The sequence below is a fragment of the Ranitomeya variabilis genome, chromosome 1, assembly GCF_051348905.1.
Source record: "Ranitomeya variabilis isolate aRanVar5 chromosome 1, aRanVar5.hap1, whole genome shotgun sequence".
In the NCBI taxonomy this organism is placed as follows: Eukaryota; Metazoa; Chordata; class Amphibia; order Anura; family Dendrobatidae; genus Ranitomeya; species Ranitomeya variabilis.
In genome coordinates this window covers 166,196,822-166,215,163 of record NC_135232.1, presented here as the reverse complement: position 1 = coordinate 166,215,163, position 18,342 = coordinate 166,196,822, and the positions used below count along the sequence as shown (strand labels likewise).

General features: G+C 45.4%; 1 protein-coding gene across 2 annotated transcripts in view; it reads right to left on the bottom strand.

The window, feature by feature from the left end:
* Positions 1–1,259: 1,259 nt before the first annotated feature.
* YTHDC2 (YTH N6-methyladenosine RNA binding protein C2) overlaps positions 1,260–18,342 on the bottom strand; it is a 198,705-nt gene continuing 181,622 nt past the window's right edge. For both annotated transcript variants that reach the window (XM_077290493.1, XM_077290503.1), the window contains exons 30-31: positions 6,896–7,009; positions 1,260–3,939 (exon numbers count right to left, since the gene is read on the bottom strand). In XM_077290493.1, coding sequence (XP_077146608.1) covers positions 6,929–7,009 — 81 coding nt within the window. In that variant the 3' untranslated portion in view covers positions 1,260–3,939; positions 6,896–6,928. The remainder of the gene's footprint in view (positions 3,940–6,895; positions 7,010–18,342) is intronic.

Genomic DNA, 18,342 nt, shown 5'->3' with positions numbered 1-18,342 from the left:
AAGGAATGATAAATGGAAGGACAAGAGACTTACTATTTCTACACAGAAAAAAAAGAAGAATTATTGGGGTAGAAAGGCAAAATGAGCAATTGTAAGTACACAGTGCTATATAATAAAATAATTGCAATATATTAAGAGGACAAAAATTTGGATGAGAGTGCTTCTTTAACTTTCTAGACCCTATTCAGGACCTCTGTTTAGCTTCAGAAATAAAATATACACCATTTCAGGAGTAGCATAACTTGGAAGTATGCTATGTTCTGGAGTAGCACCAACAGTAGAGAATAAAGTCTTGGTGTCAAAAGAAATCATTTTAACCAGCAGCTAAAGTACTAATTTTAAATTAATTTAGTTATCTTTCATTACTGAAAATGCTCAATGTCAGAAACAGAGCAGTACAGACTTCTGAGGTGGTGATTTGCAAAGCTCTCATAAATCTACATTTGGAGGACACTTAGCCAACTACACATTTCTGTAATATGCAGCAGCAGTCTGCAGATAAAGGGGCATGGGAGGAAATAAAAACCTCTAAAGTCAAGCTGTACATTAATAACGGCACAGTTCAGCACACTAGGTAAACAGTGAAACATGGTAGTTAAAAAAGCAACGTGTGCAATATGAACTGTACGCGATTACAGTCTTGGCTGCTAAATTTATAGCATCGGTCAACACATGAAGTAGAAGCAGAAACCATACGTGTACATTATTCTTTTATGGCAGGGACAAAACTTTACTGGCATGTGGGAGCTTCAAATAAAGTGGCTAACATGGGAAACCCCTTAAGTGGATAGAAAATAAAACTTTTAATGTATATAGTTCAAAAAGACAAAAACAACAACAAACACCATACACATAAAAAGTGCTCTCTAAGTACACCGTAAGATAAGCACCCTTGTCTAAGCATCTCAGCACCCTATATACATAATGGTGTCCCCGCTCCTCGGCAGCTGTCCCTCAATGCCGTAGATATCTCTATTGTAGTGAACCAATCACCCACTCATATATTTTGGGTGGAAAAAGGAAGAAGTACCAGGGCAGCCGCTGGACATGTGGATGTAGGTGCACAAATGTCAGAGAGATAAATGGATGAGTGAACTGACAGTCATCACTAAGATAACATTTACTGTAGATGATCATCTAAATGTTATCTTAGTGTTGCCTGTCAGTTCACTCGCAGGAAGAGCTGCTAGCGCCGGAACGAGATGCAGCGAGGGCACACAGGGAAGGTAAGTAGGATGTGTTTTTTTTTTTTTTTTATTGGGACCATGCATACAGGGATAGGGGATAAGGAGCCATGCATACAAGGACAGGGATAAGGAGCCATGCATGCAGGGACGGGGAGCCATGCATACAAGGATGGGGATAAGGAGCCATGCATACAAGGATGAGGATAAGGAGCCATACATATAGGGACGGGGATCAGGAGCCATACATACAGGGAGCCATGCATACAAGGATAGGGGATGAGGAGCCATGCATACAAGGATGGGGATAAGGAGCCATGCATACAAGGATGGGGATAAGGAGCCATACATACAAGGATGGGGATAAGGAGCCATGCATACAAGGATGGGGATGAGGAGCCATATTATACAGGGACGGGGATAAGAAGCCATGCATACAAGGACAGGCATGGAGAGCCGCCATGCATGCCAGGATAGGGATAAGGGGACAATTCATACCCAGCTTATACTCGAGTCAATAAGCTTACCCAGTTTTTCGTGGCAAATTTAGGTGCCTCGGCTTATACTCGAGTATCTTAGGTATATAAGGTGCCAACCTCCACTGATAGGCAGCTGCGGAGACAAGGGTACTGATCGCAGGGTGTACTTAGCACTTTTTATGTGTATGGTGTTTGATGTTGTTTTTGTCTTTTTTAACTATTTACATTAAAAGTTATATTTTATATTAACTAAGGGGTTTCCCATGTTAGGCACATACATATTTTTTTGGCCTTAGTATTCAAATACAAGTGAAAGTTGTATTTTTATACAATTTGGAATATTTCTTCTACTTAAATAACTACTCTGGGACAAAGTTCATCACATTAAGATACACCCAGCCATACAGATGCACCTCGTGTCAATAGATAAGTAAGTAAGCAGTACTCCCTACCTTATACCAGCAATGGTCCATTTATCAATCCTAGAGGACCGCAGTTAATCAAGTTATTGTAAAACATCGAGGTTGGAAACAGATGGGACTGATCCAATGCAGACTCTTCACAGATATTGTATTGTGCTGGGTAAAACCTAATCTACAGCAAGGATAATAAACACGAATCTGTGTATCCACCCTGTGTGCATGTACCATTTGTTCCCATTTATAGTTTCCTAAATAAATGCTACTATATTTAAGTGTTTACATCTTACTATAGCATGTAGGATCACTATCCCTATAGTGTTTCTCTGGTTGTGTTTATATAATAATGTGCCAGAAGCAAATATTCTATAACAGATCAGCTGCATCTACAACGTGGTAGATATACCTTGTACAGCAGTGTAACAAATACATGCATGGACTATGGTCCAAATAATAATATTACTATTTAATACTATAACACTTCTATGATCAACTACCTAACAATGTATTGACATATCAAATAAAGGGATGATATATCTCTAATCTTTGATGTTATTGGTCTATGCTGAAAAAACTATTAAAAGGAAACCAGGGAACCTTAACTAACGCAGCACAATTCACATACTGGTTGTGTTATCGCAGCTGTATATGTTTTACTCTGAAACTCTGCGGCGTTTCAGAGAAACAACACTTTTAAAAGCTGGCCAGCCATCCTGCGTCTTGGATGACAAGTCCAAGAGGTATGTCCCTGGTGGCTACTCCCTGCATCCTTAGAATGACAGGTGTCTACCTATTCACAAAAATAGGTAAGGAAAGACTTGTCAGTCAAGGGCTGTAGAGTGGAGAGAAGTCACTGATGACTTACCTCTTGGATTAGTCAATCGAGATGCATCATTCACAGCCGGCTCTTAAAAGAATGTTTTCCCTAAAACGCTGCAGCATTTCAAAGTTAATCACATGACTGCAATAATGCAGCCAGTGGCTAATTCATGTTGCCCATGGCTTAGGCAGTCTGAATCTGCTGTTAGGTTCCCATTAAACCTATGAAGGCAACAGAGTGCTACAACAATGTTTCATTCTGATCGGTTCCCAGTCACTAGACCCTATGAAGTGTATAGGTACCAGCTGCAGTTCCCTACACAGTCGGCAGGGGGTATCACAACTTTTACAGAAACAATAAGGCCGCGCGGTGCTACAATAGCACTGAATCGTCATCATTCAACACAGAGTCCAAAAGATGAGAAGGCATATCCTTGTAATATGCTATTATTAAAAGGATGTGTCCGAGGTTTGGAGTGTGCCGAAGCCCAAAAGCGTCGGCTGAGCCCCAGGAGACCTGGCACCAACATAGCTGTGCCAGTATTAGAGGTGATTGTTATTTTTACTTTATAAGGGAGACTACTTTATTTGAAGGGAGTTTTCCCATTTAATTCATAACCCTTTTAATAAAATAGGAATACCTCTTAAAACCAAGGCTGAATACAACAGACTTCCCCTAACTTCTGCAATTTTATCCCCCATAACATTCAATAAAAAAAATAATTAATAAACATTGAACATTATTGTTCAATGCAATTTGCTTTACAACAGTAAAAACCAATAAAGTATATTTTGTTCTGAAACCCTGGCTGGGCAACCATTCATAACTTATCACTACATCTCCTATTATGCTTCACTAGAACTATATCAATCCTGTCTCGGTCCAGTGTGTTCTTCATAAACCTTCTGATGACGTCGGCCTTTTAGAAATGAGCTGCCTGTAAACAATTAAGTGCAATTAACGGAAACCACAGATAAATTATCTTTTCTAAAAATGGTGTAATTCCAAATATTCATCGCCATTTCTGGATATCAAACCTGTTCAAAAGAGGAAAGGAGAATGGGTTACTTCAGCAATGAACACAAGAAAAGCTTTCATTTCTATGGTTCTTCATTGTTAAGTGACAAATCTAACATGCCTTCTACACTGGGCGTTGACTGCCCCAACGTACTAGTATGCGCATTTGAACTTGAGGAGATGTGCTGCTGACAATAGTGGAAAGAATCTTGCGCAAATATTCTTGGAAAACCATTGTGATAATTGCAGAATTTAAAATAGAATGAAATAAGTTAGTCTTTCGGCACAAGATGTGGGCAATTTGTCCGACCATGTACTACTAATGTTCTCTTAAAGGGGTTATCCAGCCTTAGAGCACAAGTCTGCAGTCACTCTATGGGACTGTGAAACTTTGCATCACGAGCACTGCGCACTGTGTAGATTCTCCAGTTCCGGAAGAGGCAGGCACGTGACCGCAAGTATGAGATTTGTACACATGCGGTCACGTGAGTACTGGATGTGGCAGCATTGCTTAATGCAAGTGCACTCATCGAGGCTGGTCACATCTAGTCGAATGCAGTCAGAAGTATGGAAATTGCACACTTGTGGTCACATGACTGCCATCTACCTGCAGTGGCATCGGAGAATTCTCACTTTGCGCCTGCAGACTTGTAGCCTAAAACCAGACAACCCCTTTAATGCCCATCAGTTAAAATCCATAGCTTCTAATACAAAAAAGAATAGCTATCAAAATTGTTTTTCTGGTAACAATCCTTTATTGATCTGATGAAACATAAGCACAGCTTGAAAATAAAGTGTGCATACATATTAGTACCAGTACACATGGATTACCATAGAAGCAAATAATGGCCACCTTACACTTAGACTAAATTACTTACATATTCTAATGAAGAAACTTAATTAAAAAAGCATAAAACGTAGAAAAAAACAGCCATGGATGGGGTTAAAGCACAACACTAGCCTCTCATCTCTACCTATTGATTTCACACACCAAGAAATGTCAGGGGACATGGAAAAAGATCATTACTGTGAACAGACTGGAGGAAAATCTGTTCATTTCCCCACGAGGATGCTGTTCCTGTCATTTCAGCTGTCAATGGATGCTATAATTGAGGAGTAAAGCCTTTTCGAGACTATCTGGATAAAGCCTCGTGTTGTAGATTGATTTGTCAATACTAATAACAAGACTTGTGTTCCTGTATTAATTACTTGATGAGAGCCTGTAAAGATTGTGCCAATAGCGTCCTGCCAGATGCTGCGTACGGGGGCTGCATATTTTTGCCAGAAAGCAATATAATTTTTTTTTTTTAAACTGGCTTCAAAACTTGTTCTCAAAGATCATAAAATCTGGCCTTAATGAAGTTGTCCAGGATTGTGATAATGATGAACTATCCTTAGTATAGGTCATCAATATCTGATCATTTGGTGTTATGACACCCGTCACCCTAATTATCATCTTCTAGAACCTCTGCTATCAGCTGCATGTAAAAAGTAGGATGACAGCGCCAAACACTGTAGTGTCCGTTCCTGGGTACTGCAGTTCAGCTCCTATTCAATAGGAGCTGCACTGTTTATTCTTCATATCCCTCACATGATCAGAACGCCCTCTGTGTGCAATTCATTTGAAAAATGTATATGTAAAGTCAATCATTATTCTGGGGAATGTATCAACCAGGCAAAAAATGTAACCTTTCTGGCAGACCTTAAGGTATAATATCATACCCGTCCTTCATATCCACTGGAAACGGTTCGTACGAAATGACAGCAGAAAACACCTTAGGAAAAAAAGGCTGACTAGAGACCGAGTAATCCACTCAAAGGCTTCAATTGTATACAAAAGTAGAAGATAAGCTCCCCTGAATTCTGGGGTGCACTTTGGACTAGTGGGTGTTATCAGAGTTTTCACTGAATCGGTGTGGGATGAGGGCCAGTGCAGCTGAGTTTAGCTGTGTCACAGTGAAAACACCCTCAGTGAATAACACCCACTTAAAAGAAAAAAAAAAAGAGGGTGTTAGGCTACGTTCACATTTGCGTTGTGCGCCGCAGTGTCGGCGCCGCAACGCACAACGCAAACAAAAACGCAGCAAAACGCATGCACAACACTGCGTTTTGCACCGCATGCGTCCTTTTTTTCATTGATTTTGGACGCAGCAAAAATGCAACTTGCTGCGTCCTCTGCGCCCGGACGCGGGCGCCGCAGGGACGCATGCGGCGCAAAACGCAAGTGCGACGCATGTCCATGCGCCCCCATGTTAAATATAGGGGCGCATGACGCATGCGGCGACGCTGCGGCGCCCAACGCTGCGGCGCCCAACGCTGCGGCGCAGGCCGCAAATGTGAACGTAGACTTATTCACTGAGGGTGTTTTCACTGTGACACAGCTAAACTCAGCTGCACTGGCCCTCATGCTACACTGACTCATACAGGAGGTTAGACCAAGAGACCAGGGTTGTTTGTCATACATCTCACACACTTAGAAACCAGCTCTATGCTATTGGAGGGGTGTGTTATTCTTTCCTTTGATTGTTGCTTCCTGCTTATGATTGGTCAGTATCCAACAAAAAGGAAAAAAAAAAGGACGTGACAAAGGCAAATTAATAATACAAGGAAAACGTTTTATTCTTTCTTGCAGACATTATTACATTGTGTGTCCACTTCATAATGAAAAATTTGGTGAGGCCCTCTTAAATACGAGAGGCATTTTCCTCCCTACCCTGAAAAGGGTTTAATACCTGTTTTTGTGTGTTCTTTTTTTTTATAGTTTGGCGATTTATATACTATTAAAGGGCTCCCACTCATCAGTTTTCTGGCATAAAACTGCTAAAATTTGTTACATAATTTTGGTGCAATTTTACACCAATGTCAGCCAGCTCCGCCCATGTTTTATAACCAAGTCAAGAGAGGCATGTACATGTGCCACCTAAACATCAATAATCCTGGTGGTCAACAAGTGGCGCATTATGGGAACATACTCACTTAAATAAAATGGCACACGAGATGAGAATCCAATCAATGAGACACACTTCGATCACCCAGCAGAACTCTGTCCCACTGAAGCAGCAGCTGTTCTCCAACCTGAGGCTCCAGTTCCTAAAAATAAGAATAAAATTAAACTTGCACAAGAGGTGCAAGAGAAGGTGTCACAGACATCACAGATGTCCTTATCACAGAGAGGACAAATAAAGGTCACAATCCCTGAAATCAGTGATTTGTGAAAAACATAAGGGTACTGTCACACAGTGCAATTTTGATCGCTACGACGGTACGATTCGTGACGTTCTAGCGATATCCATACGATATCGCAGTGTCTGACACGCAGCAGCGATCAGGGACCCTGCTGAGAATCGTACGTCGTAGCAGATCGTTTGGAACTTTCTTTCGACGCTTAATCACCCGCTGACATCGCTGGATCGTTGTGTGTGACAGCGATCCAGCGATGTGTTCGCTTGTAACCAGGGTAAACATCGGGTAACTAAGCGCAGGGCCGCGCTTAGTAACCCGATGTTTACCCTGGTTACCAGCGTAAACGTAAAAAAAACAAACAGTACATACTCACATTCCGGTGTCTGTCCTCCGGCGTCTCAGCTTCTCTGCACTGTGAGCGCCTGCCTGCCGGAAAGCGAGCACAGCGGTGACGCGGTGACGTCACCGCTGTGCTTTCCGGCTATGGTGCTTACACAGTGGAGAGAAGCAGAACGCCGGGGGACAGACACCGGAATGTAAGTATGTACTGTTTGTTTTTTTTAGGTTTACGCTGGTAACCAGGGTAAACATCGGGTTACTAAGCGCGGCCCTGCGCTTAGTAACCCGATGTTTACCCTGGTTACCCGGGGACTTCGGCATCGCTCCAGCGCCGTGATTGCAACGTATGACCGCTGGAGCGATAATCATACGACGCTGCGACGTCACGGATCGTGCCGTCGTAGCGATGAAAATGGTACTGTGTGACAGTACCCTAAGAGTAGAACTACAGCTGGATCTGTAATACGTGAATGATCTATATAATGCGTAAAAAAGACCCAGTGAAAGTCTACAACAGTATTTTTGACATTTGTATAAACGTATACAATTCATACCATTATGAGTTTTTTTAATTTTGTTTTGCCATTTCCTATTTTGTCCTAACATATATTTTTAAAGGGGTTCTCCAAGACTAAGATATCTTGTGGATATGTTGTTAGTATCTGGTCATAAAGATAATGTGCTATGCATACAAATGCCGGTATGGGGGGAAAGTTACCCCAAGTGTATCGCCATTTTAAGACGCCTTCCTCGGGGCTAATACCAAGTTACCTATTGCCTTCTTACATACCTGCAAATAATTAAGGTTCATCATCCATGTCTAGGATTAGTACAAATATATGTAAGAGATGTGAAAAAAGTACTTTGGTACTCACCTTAAGTTCTGTTTCTCATAGTCTTCATTGGTTTTGCAGCTTTGTAAAGCAGCTACTTGGGCATCGGTACATACATTTTCCAGGTTTTACAGGGTGCACCCTTTTACCTCGGCAGATGCAAGTCTTGGTAGGAAGATAATGCAGGTGGCAGTCCAGACTACCGCTTGAGTTACAGCAGAAGACTAGGTGGTAACGGTAATATTTCATTCTTACCCACCCTAAAGACAACTTTAGGACGTCCCAAGGTTCTGTGTGCCTCAATGAGACGAACAAAAAAATAGATTTTTGATACCTTAAAGGGCCACTGTCACCCCCCTCCAGCCGTTATAAACTAAAAGAGCCACCTTGTGCAGCAGTAATGCTGCATTTCTAACAAGGTGGCTCTTTTAGTTTTAGGTTCAAGTATACCCCAAATAAAGCGTTTTTATACTTAGCCACAATTCCTGTCTCTAGCCAGGTAGGCGGGTCCTCGCTCCCCAGCTTGGCCAGCTCCTCTGCCGTCACTCCAATCTTCCTGCGCTTTCGGCGCCGCCCCCTCAGCGCTGTTATCGTTTCAAAACCGGCGCCTGCGCTGTGTACTGGTGTCCTGCGCAGACGCAGTAAGCTCTGGCCGTCTGATGTCCCAGCCAGGCTTGCACACTGCGCCTGCGCGGGCACTGCGGCCAGCCACCTTTGGAATCCCCGCCCCGCACTGTGTTATGCATTATGCACAGTGCGGGGCAGGGATTCCAAAGGTTCCACCTATACAGAATATTCCCTAATCACATGGCAGTGACGTCATCGCAGGTCCTACAGCTATTTGCTGTGCAGCAGATCCATCCTGGTGTTCTGTGGATGTCTTTTGTTCTCTGGTATCAGCCATTACACGGAATATTCTGTATAGGTGAAACATAAATATATACTGATAAGAAGACGTTTTCCGGGGATTCCAAAGGTGGCTGGCCGGCGGCCGCAATGCCCGCGCAGGCGCAGTGTGCAAGCCTGGCTGGGACATCAGATGGCCAGAGCTTACTGCGTCTGCGCAGGACACCAGTACACAGCGCAGGCGCCGGTTTTGAAACGATAACAGCGCTGAGGGGGCGGCACCGAAAGCGCAGGAAGATGTGAGTGACGGCAGAGGAGCTGGCCAAGCTGGGGAGTCAGGACCCGCCTACCTGGCTAGAGACAGGAATTGTGGCTAAGTATAAAAACGCTTTATTTGGGGTATACTTGAACCTAAAAACTAAAAGAGCCACCTTGTTAGAATGCAGCATTACTGCTGCACAAGGTGGCTCTGTTAGTTTATAACGGCTGGAGGGGGGTGACAGTGGCCCTTTAAAATCTGTTTCTCATAATCTTCATTGGTGGACACAGCTCCCTTCCATGGTTTCCCGGTTGGGCGTGCATTTATGTTTCTTCTTACCTTAATTCTTTTCTCCTTCTACTACATTCTCACAAAACTGAGGAAGCCTGACTCCAACAGGCGAGGTATAGTCTGCAGAGGAGACAATTTTATTTAAATGCAACAATAATGTCAGCCTCTAGGTGGCAGCAGACTATCCCATGGTTCTGTGTCCTTCCATGAGACGAATGAGAAAATGGAATAGGTGTAGCACCAGATGTCCTATTGATCCACTCCAGAGATTCAAGCAATCCCCAAATAAGAGCACCAAATCAGGTGCAATATATTATAGGTAATATTGTACTGCAAGTAGTTGCCTCGCCAAACATGGCAGAGGTCCATTACTCAGAGTGAACCCCTATGGACTTTTTACTACCTATCTTTGCGGTAGCCCAGGATATTTTGGCGGATTGTGCTTTAAAATCCCTCCTTTACTATAAGGATATACACCAAAAATAGCTTGTTAGACTGTAAACAACTGTTTACTTATGTCTTTTCATCACAGCCTGTGATTCTTCTATTTGACCGATCCGCTGATGACATTCTCGCTCTGGTGAAATGTTGTGTTTTTACATAGACCTTTTTATTGTGTTCATTTTATTTTATATATTAAATTTTGTGTTCACCGATTTTGTATTATATTCTTTTGTTCCAATTTGTGTGCCTTATCGTTCACATATATATGAGAATTAAATGGTCTGGAACGGAGTTGTTTTGCAAATTAGTATGCCCACTATAGAAACCTGTTTGGCACATTATACACTCATCTTCTGACTGTTATTTTTACATACTATTTTTTTTTTTAATTTAGTAATTTTTTTCGTGATTTCTTACAAATGTTCTTTTTTATGTTATTTTATTATATTTATCTTTATGTATATGCATTGATTTATTAGACCTTTTCTTCACCATTAAATATAGAAGTATTTCCTTTCATTATAGGTCATTGGACTTTTTTTTTTTCTTCTTTAAACGTCTATATCTATATGTAATCACTCGTTTGTTATCCTTACAACAGTGATTCCGGCACTACCACCCTAATATCAGCACTTCTGCTGCAGCTTGCGGCAAGAAATTTACTATCTTCCTGTCTGTAATAGTTTAAAAAGGTAAAACAAGTTATGTGGCAAACTATGCTGTAGCGCATAAGACAGGCTACCACACAGTAAATTTACTGCTGCAGTACTACTGCATGACGTGCTGCATGATAACTTGGATGGCTGAAAATCCACATCCAGAGATGCCTACAAGCTGACTCGCCCCGAGCGACTAGCATCACCGGCGGATCATTAAGTGGACATCACCTATCCCTTTCTCTGGAGCTACTATTTGACCATAACAGTTGGACTTATCAGAGACAGAGTGCAGGGTTCGCAACTACTGTATATACATAGGATCTACGTTTATTGCGCAGCAGTATGCACTAGCAACTTTCAGCTTTCAGGCTCACTGCTACTTGCATGCACTTAGCACATGATTTTCATTTCATCTGTGTAGGCCACTTTCAGCCATGTTTGATGGGGTAGCAGGGGTATTCGTGCAATCACGGATCTCTATCTGGAGTACAAGTGCGTGTGTTCTCCATATTCATCTGCAATGTTTGGCGCGGCAATTACTTGTGGTAAGACATTACCTTATTATATTACACCAGTTTTGGCGTTTTTATGTTATTTCCTCTTCTTTGGAGATTACTTGAATATTTGGGGTAAATCAATTGCTATACTTAAGTATGTATTTCATTTCGTCTTGTGTCTCCATATTTCGACACTAATCCTATACATGGGGGGTGAACCTACAGTAATTTATTTGCAGGCAGCAATAGGTCACTTGGAATACCCCTGATGAAGCAGTCTTAGAATGGCAATACACTTGAGTTAACTTCTCCCCAATAGTGGTGTTTAGTGCTTAATACATACTACCTTTTTCACTTACCATTTATTGCATGAGAATATTTTTATAGAAATTTTTTGATAGTAGTGCTTTCATGAAGACTTGTACATGATATTCTATTGTTACTTATTAACTTATCATTACATTCTATGATTTTTGCATTGCTCCTTCGGATGTCCGAGTTTCCAGTATGTATTTTTCATGGATCCCACATGTACCCATTATAGCCTATGGTGCTTTGCACATGTCCGTGTTTTTACAAGGAACGTATGTCCGTGCAAAATACAAGGAAACATGTCCGTTTTTTCCCCAGAAGCACAGATAACAAGGGCCAATACAAGTATATGGGTGAGTGAAAAACACATTCAGCTCACTGATGGCATCCATGTGCTGCCCCTGTTTAACATTGCAAAGTATATAGAAAAAGCTTTGTAATTTATTTATTTCTTTATCCACACTGGAAAAACACTGATGGCACACTGATGGAAAACACTGATGACACCATCACCCATTTTTCACATAGGTGTTGTATACGGACATGTGAAGGAGGCCTTACTATGCATGTGATGAGACCCTTGTAGGTCTTGGACCAAAGGGTTAAGTCTTTTGCAGTTTTTGTTTTTATATGTTTTTGGATTACGTTGTCTTCAAATACATCCATCTGCTTTCTTAATTTCTGATGGATGTGCAGCTTTCTAAGTGGGTGCTTCTTTCCCTACACTACCCAAGAGTTGCAGAGACCAAGGAGGAGAGCAGGACTGCTATTATAGGTCTCATAGAAAAAAGCTGGGTCTAAGCTTCTTTGTGGCGGTGTTCCTTTAGTTTTTTTTTCTCTGATTGGGCAATATCATGAAGGGGAAAAAGTAACCATCCCTATAGACAAATTTCTGTTAACATCCCTTGGTTAAAGAGAAAAGTAGGAGCTAAACTTTACACGATAATATCTTCACAATGTTGATGAGAAATTAAAAAAATAATAATAATAATTTTGGGGGGACACAGATAACCGTGGGTGTATGCTGCTGCTGCTAGGAGGCTGACACTATGCAAAAAAGGAAAAGAACAATAGCTCCTCCCCGGCAGTATACACCCACGACAGGCACTGAGCACCTCAGTTGGTGAAAAAAGCAGTAGGAGAAACAACCATAACTGAGAACACACGAGTACCAACTCAATCAGGACTTGTAGGCCCAAACACGGTACCAGGAACGAATAACCAGGGAGGGTGCTGTGTCCCCCAGAGAAGGCTCCAAGAAAGAGATTTTACGGTAAGTACCAGAAAATCCCTCTTTCTTTATCGCTTCATTGGGGGACACAGATAACCGTGGGACGTCCAAAAGCAGTCCCAGAAAAGGGTGGGTAGAAAGGAAACGAGAAAAGGGCTCAGGTCGGCCGATGTGCGACCGCCGCCTGCAGTACCTTCCTACCAAAACCTGCATCTGACGAGGCCTGGGTATGAACCCTGTAGAACCTCGTGAATGTATGCAAAGACGACCAGGTTGCAGCCTTGCAAACCTGCAAAGCGGAGGCTTGGTGACAAACAGCCCAGGAAGCACCGACAGCTCTGGTGGAGTGGGCCCGTACCCCAGGAGGGGGCTGTGTCTCTCGAGGACGGTAGGATTCCGTTATAGCAGAATGAATCCAGCGAGAAATCGTGGATTTGGACGCTTGAAGGCCTTTCCGGCGACCCTCAGCAATGACAAACAGAGAGTCGGATTTGCGAAAATGGGCAGTTCTAGAAAGATAGATCCGAACGGCCCTGACAACGTCAAGTTTGTGAAGAGACTTCTCCAAAGGATGAACATGAGAAGGGCAAAAAGAAGGAAGAATGATATCCTCATTCATGTGGAAAGTGGAAACCACCTTGGGAAGAAACTCAGGGACAGGTCTGAGAACGACCTTGTCCTGATGAAGAATCAGGAACGGGGAGCGGCAGGATAATGCTGCCAACTTGGAAACCCTTCTAATTGAAGTGATGGCAATGAGGAAGGCCACCTTCCAGGAAAGAAAGGAAAGGGAGACGTCCTGAAGAGGTTCAAAAGGAACGGTCTGAAGGGCACTGAGAACCAAATTGAGGTCCCAAGGTTCCAGCGGAGGACGAAAAGGAGGAGCAAGATGAGCAACTCCTTGCAGAAAGGTCTTTACTTGAGAGATGAAGCCAAGTCCCTTTGGAAAAGAATGGACAAGGCGGAAACTTGACCCTTTAGGGTACTGAGGGCCAAACCCGAGTCGAGACTCGACTGCAGGAGATCCAGAAAGTCCGGAAGGGAAAAAATCATCGGAAAGACGTCCTGTGTCTTGCACCACCGGAAGAAAGCCTTCCAGTACCTGTGGTAAATACGAGAAGGTGGCGGCTTCCTGGCTCTGATCATAGTCTGTATGACCTGATGAGAAAAACCAGACTCCCTCAGAACCGCGGCCTCAACAGCCATGCCGTTAAATGCAGGGACTGAGAACTCTGGTGGAAGAGTCGGCCCTGTGAGAGTAGATCTGGGCGGTCTGGGAGTCTCCAAGGGGTATATGCGAGCATGTTGACGAGCTCCGCGTACCAGGGGCTCCTTGGCCAGCTGTGAGTATGACCGGAATCCCCTCTAACTTTATCTTTTTTACTACCCTTGGGATCAAGGTGAGAGGGGGAAACAAGTAAGGAAACTGAAACTGCGGCCATGGGATTACCAGGGCGTCGTGGTCAATGGCCAGAGGGTCCCAGGATCTGGCCACGAATAGAGGAACCTTGTGGTTCATCCGAGACGCCATGAGGTCGACGTCTGGGGTGCCCCAACGAAGAAAAATCTGGTCGCAGACTGAGGGATGGAGAGACCACTCGCCCGCCACCAGGCCCTGGCGGCTGAAGAAGTCGGCTGCCCAATTTTCGACCCCCGGAATGTGGACGGCTGAAATGGCCGGAACGTGATGTTCCACCCAACGAAGTATCTTTGCTGCTTCTGCTATTACCTGACTGCTGAGCGTCCCATCCTGGTGGTTTAAGTACGCCACGGCCGTGGCGTTGTAAGACTGGATGCGGACGGGACGACCCGCCAGGAGTGATTGCCAGTCGAGTAGGGCAAGGAAGATTGCTCTGATCTCCAGTAAGTTTCTGGGAAGAAGAGCCTCCTGGGGGGTTCAGCGACCCTGCGCTGTGAGATGTCAGAAGACCGCTCCCCAACCGAGCAGGCTGGCATCTGTGGTGATGACCTGCCACTGAAGCGGAAGGAAAGACCTCCCTCTGAGGAGCGATGAAGACAGGGTCCACCAAGTCAGGGACTGCCGAACTTGCCGAGGCGGACGAACAGGGCGGTCCAGTGAGGTCGTGGATCTGTTCCAAGTGGAGAGAAGAAACAGTTGGAGGGGACGGGTGTGGAACTGGGCAAAGGGAACGGCCTCCATGGAGGCAACCATCTTTCCCAGGACTGCCATGCAGAACCGAAGTGAGTGAGGAGCTGGGTGTTTGAGAGATCGGGCTGCCTTGCGGAGACCGGAGAACTTGTCCAGCGGGAGGAAGACCCGAGCCAAGTTCATGTTGAATTCCATGCCCAGGAAGGACAGGCGCTGGGAGGGAATCAGAGAGGATTTGTCCAGGTTGATGATCCAGCCGAGGAGAGTCTGAGTGTCCAGAGAGATCTGGAGGCTTCGCGCACAGTCTCGATGATGAACCCTTGATCAAAAGATCGTCCAGGTAATCCTCCTGGAACAAAGGATGGCCACGACCGCCGCCATGATCTTGGTGAAGACCCTGGGTGCCGACGCCAGGCCGAACGGAAGGGTCGTGAATTGGTAGTGCTCTTCCTGGATAGCAAACCGAAGGTACCACTGGTGCCGTACGCAGATAGGAACATGAAGGTACGCATCTTGAATGTCCACAGAGCACAGAAACTCCCCGGGCTCCATGGCGGCAATCACAGACCGCAAGGACTCCATCCTGAAGTGGCGGAGCCGAACATGGCGGTTCAAAAACTTGAGATCCAGAATTGGACGAAGGGAACTGTCCTTCTTGGGGAGGTTCGAGTAGAACCCCGAAAAACGCTCGTTTGAAGGGACAGGAAAGACTATGCCAGCTGCGACCAGGGAAGAGACGGCCTGAAGAAAACTGGGCAGTTGGGACGGTTGCTTTGGTGGACGAGAGAGGAAGAAAAGATTTTCTGGAAGGGAAGAAAATTCGATCTTGTAACCGGAGGTAACGATCTCTCTGAGCCAGGCGTCGCTGAATACCGACAACCAGGCGTCCTGGAAGGAAAGAAGTCTGCCTCCCACCCTGGAAAGGATTCCAGGTGGGGGCGACCCGTCACTTGGAACAAAATCTATCGGAACGGGAGCCAGAGGACCTGAAAGGTTGGCTCTTAGGCTACGTTCACATTTGCGGTCAGCGCCGCAGCGTCGGGCGCCGCAGCGTCGCCGCATGCGTCATGCGCCCCTATATTTAACATGGGGGCGCATGGACATGCGTTGTGCTGCGTTTTGCGCCGCATGGCCGCAAGCGTTGGACGCAAGAAATGCTTCAAGTTGCATTTTTTTTGCGTCCAACTTTCGGCCAAAAAGGACGCATGCGGCGCAAAACGCAGCGTTTTAGCGTGCGTTTTGCCGCGTTTTTGTTTGCGTTGTGCGCTGCGGCGCCGACGCTGCGGCGCACAACGCAAATGTGAACGTAGCCTTAGTTCTCCATCTGGGGGCTGGCTTGTAAGAGGGTCTACTCCGCTCACCTGAAGCAGAGGGTCGCTCCTGCTGGGAAGAGGAGTCAGAGGTCCGAAATTGGCGAAAGTGCCTAAAAGACCTAGGGCCCTTTTTGATGAAGAAACGTCTTGGTCTAGGCTGAGGGAGGGAAGTACTTTTTCCTCCCGTGGCATCAGAAATGATCTGGTCTAACCGAGAGCCAAAGAGTCTGGAACCCTGAAAGGCTAGGTTGGTGAGACTTCTTAGAAGTTGTATCTGCGCTCCATGCTTTGAGCCAAAGAATGCGGCGTATAGCAATGATGTTGCTACTTGCCCTTGAGGAGCAGGCCGCTGCATCCAATGGGGCAGCCAAAACGTATTTGCCCGTGTGAGCAATCTGGTCCGCCAAATCAGCCAGTTCCTGTGCGGAAGCCGAAGACAAAATGCCTCGTCGAAGAATCTTGGCCCAGGCGGAAATGGCCTTTGCCACCCAGGTGGAGGCGAAACTTGTGCAGAGAGAAGCACCTGATGCCTCGAAAGCTGACTTGGCTAGTCTCAATTTGTCTGTCAGTAGTGTCTTTAAGAGACGCACCGTCTGGTAAGGATAAGACCGTCTTGGATGAAAGACGGGAAACCGGCGGGTCCACCTTTGGAGATTCTGCCCATTTGGCAAGAAGGTCGGCACTAAAAGGGTATAATACGTCCAGGTGTTTTCTACCTGGGAAGCGCTTCTCAGGATGTTCCCAGTGCTTAAGACAGGGTAGACTCAAATTCCTCGTGATTTGGAAAGGCGCGAGAAGGACGCTTGACTCGTTTGAAGGAGACAGAAGGATCCTGTAAGTACATGGTAGGCGGACTGCAGGATTGGCAGAAGGGTGACGACTGACCTGCTGACCACTTTTTCTTGCAGCGTGAGCAAGCGTAATGAATGATGGTGGGTTTGGAAACAGAAGCCCCAATAGAGTTGGACATATGTAGGCTGTGAGCTTATAGTAAGAAAAAAAGGTTGGAAAGCACTGCCTGTGGAAGTCTAAACTACTGCAGCACTGCCTCCGGAGAATGATATACTGCAGGGGAGGCTGCTAGGGTACGGTTGAAAGCCTACCGTACAGGAAGGAAAGAGCTGCAGCCGAACCGGTATTTGTGTCCCCCAAGCGGTGTAGCGTCCGGATAGGAAGCAGAATCCAAGATGGAGGAATAGAGGCCTAGTGGGGAAGGGGGGAGTGGTTAAGCGCACAGCCAATGACCGGGAAGAGAGAGAAACCCCTGATAGGTCAAGCAGCAGAAGGGGGCGTGTGAGCTGTATTAAAATATTGCTGGGGGCCAAGAAAGCGCGGGCGATAAGGAGGCGTGGCCGACCGGCCCGAACTGAGGGAAGGTGAAAGTAAAAAGGGAAGCCGCGGCGCTGAATGGAGGCAAGTGGATACTGATTCGCTAGAGCTTGTGCACGAGGACAACGCATGGAATAGACGGCAGGGCAGCGCAGACAGGTCCAGGGGAGGGAAGGGAGCCAGCGTGGAAATTGCGCGTAATACAAGCACAATCCCCTTCCCCCCGGTATATCTTCATTACCTTGATCTTCAGCACTGTATGGTGAGGGTTGTCCAGGGGCCCAAGGGAAGGCAGGGACGCTGGAGAGTAGAACCCTCTTCCAGGAGACGGCATCAACCCTTAGGGAAAAGGGGGGGAGGTCACCGCTGGTGACTACCGTCTCCCTCTCAGCCCTCTCCGAGGAGAGGGGAGAGGAGGAAATTCGGCAAGGACCGGCCACCAAACTCACCCTGAGGCACCAATGAAGGCGCATGGGAGAAATGTCCTGCCAGCAGGCCTGAGTGTTGCGATGTGGGTGACACCACACTGCTCGCTCAGCCGCTAATAATGGAAAGGCAGAGTGAATTAACACTCTGATTCCCTAAAAGTTGAACATGAAAAACAAAATAAATAATTAGTAAAACACAACAAACCTGCAAAAGCAAAAAATGGTTAGCTGCAGATCTGGGAGATCCAGATCCGCCTCCTACAGACACTAAGCACAAACTGAGGTGCTCAGTGTCTGTCGGTGGGTGTATACTGCCGGGGAGGAGCTATTGTTCTTTTCCTTTTTTGCA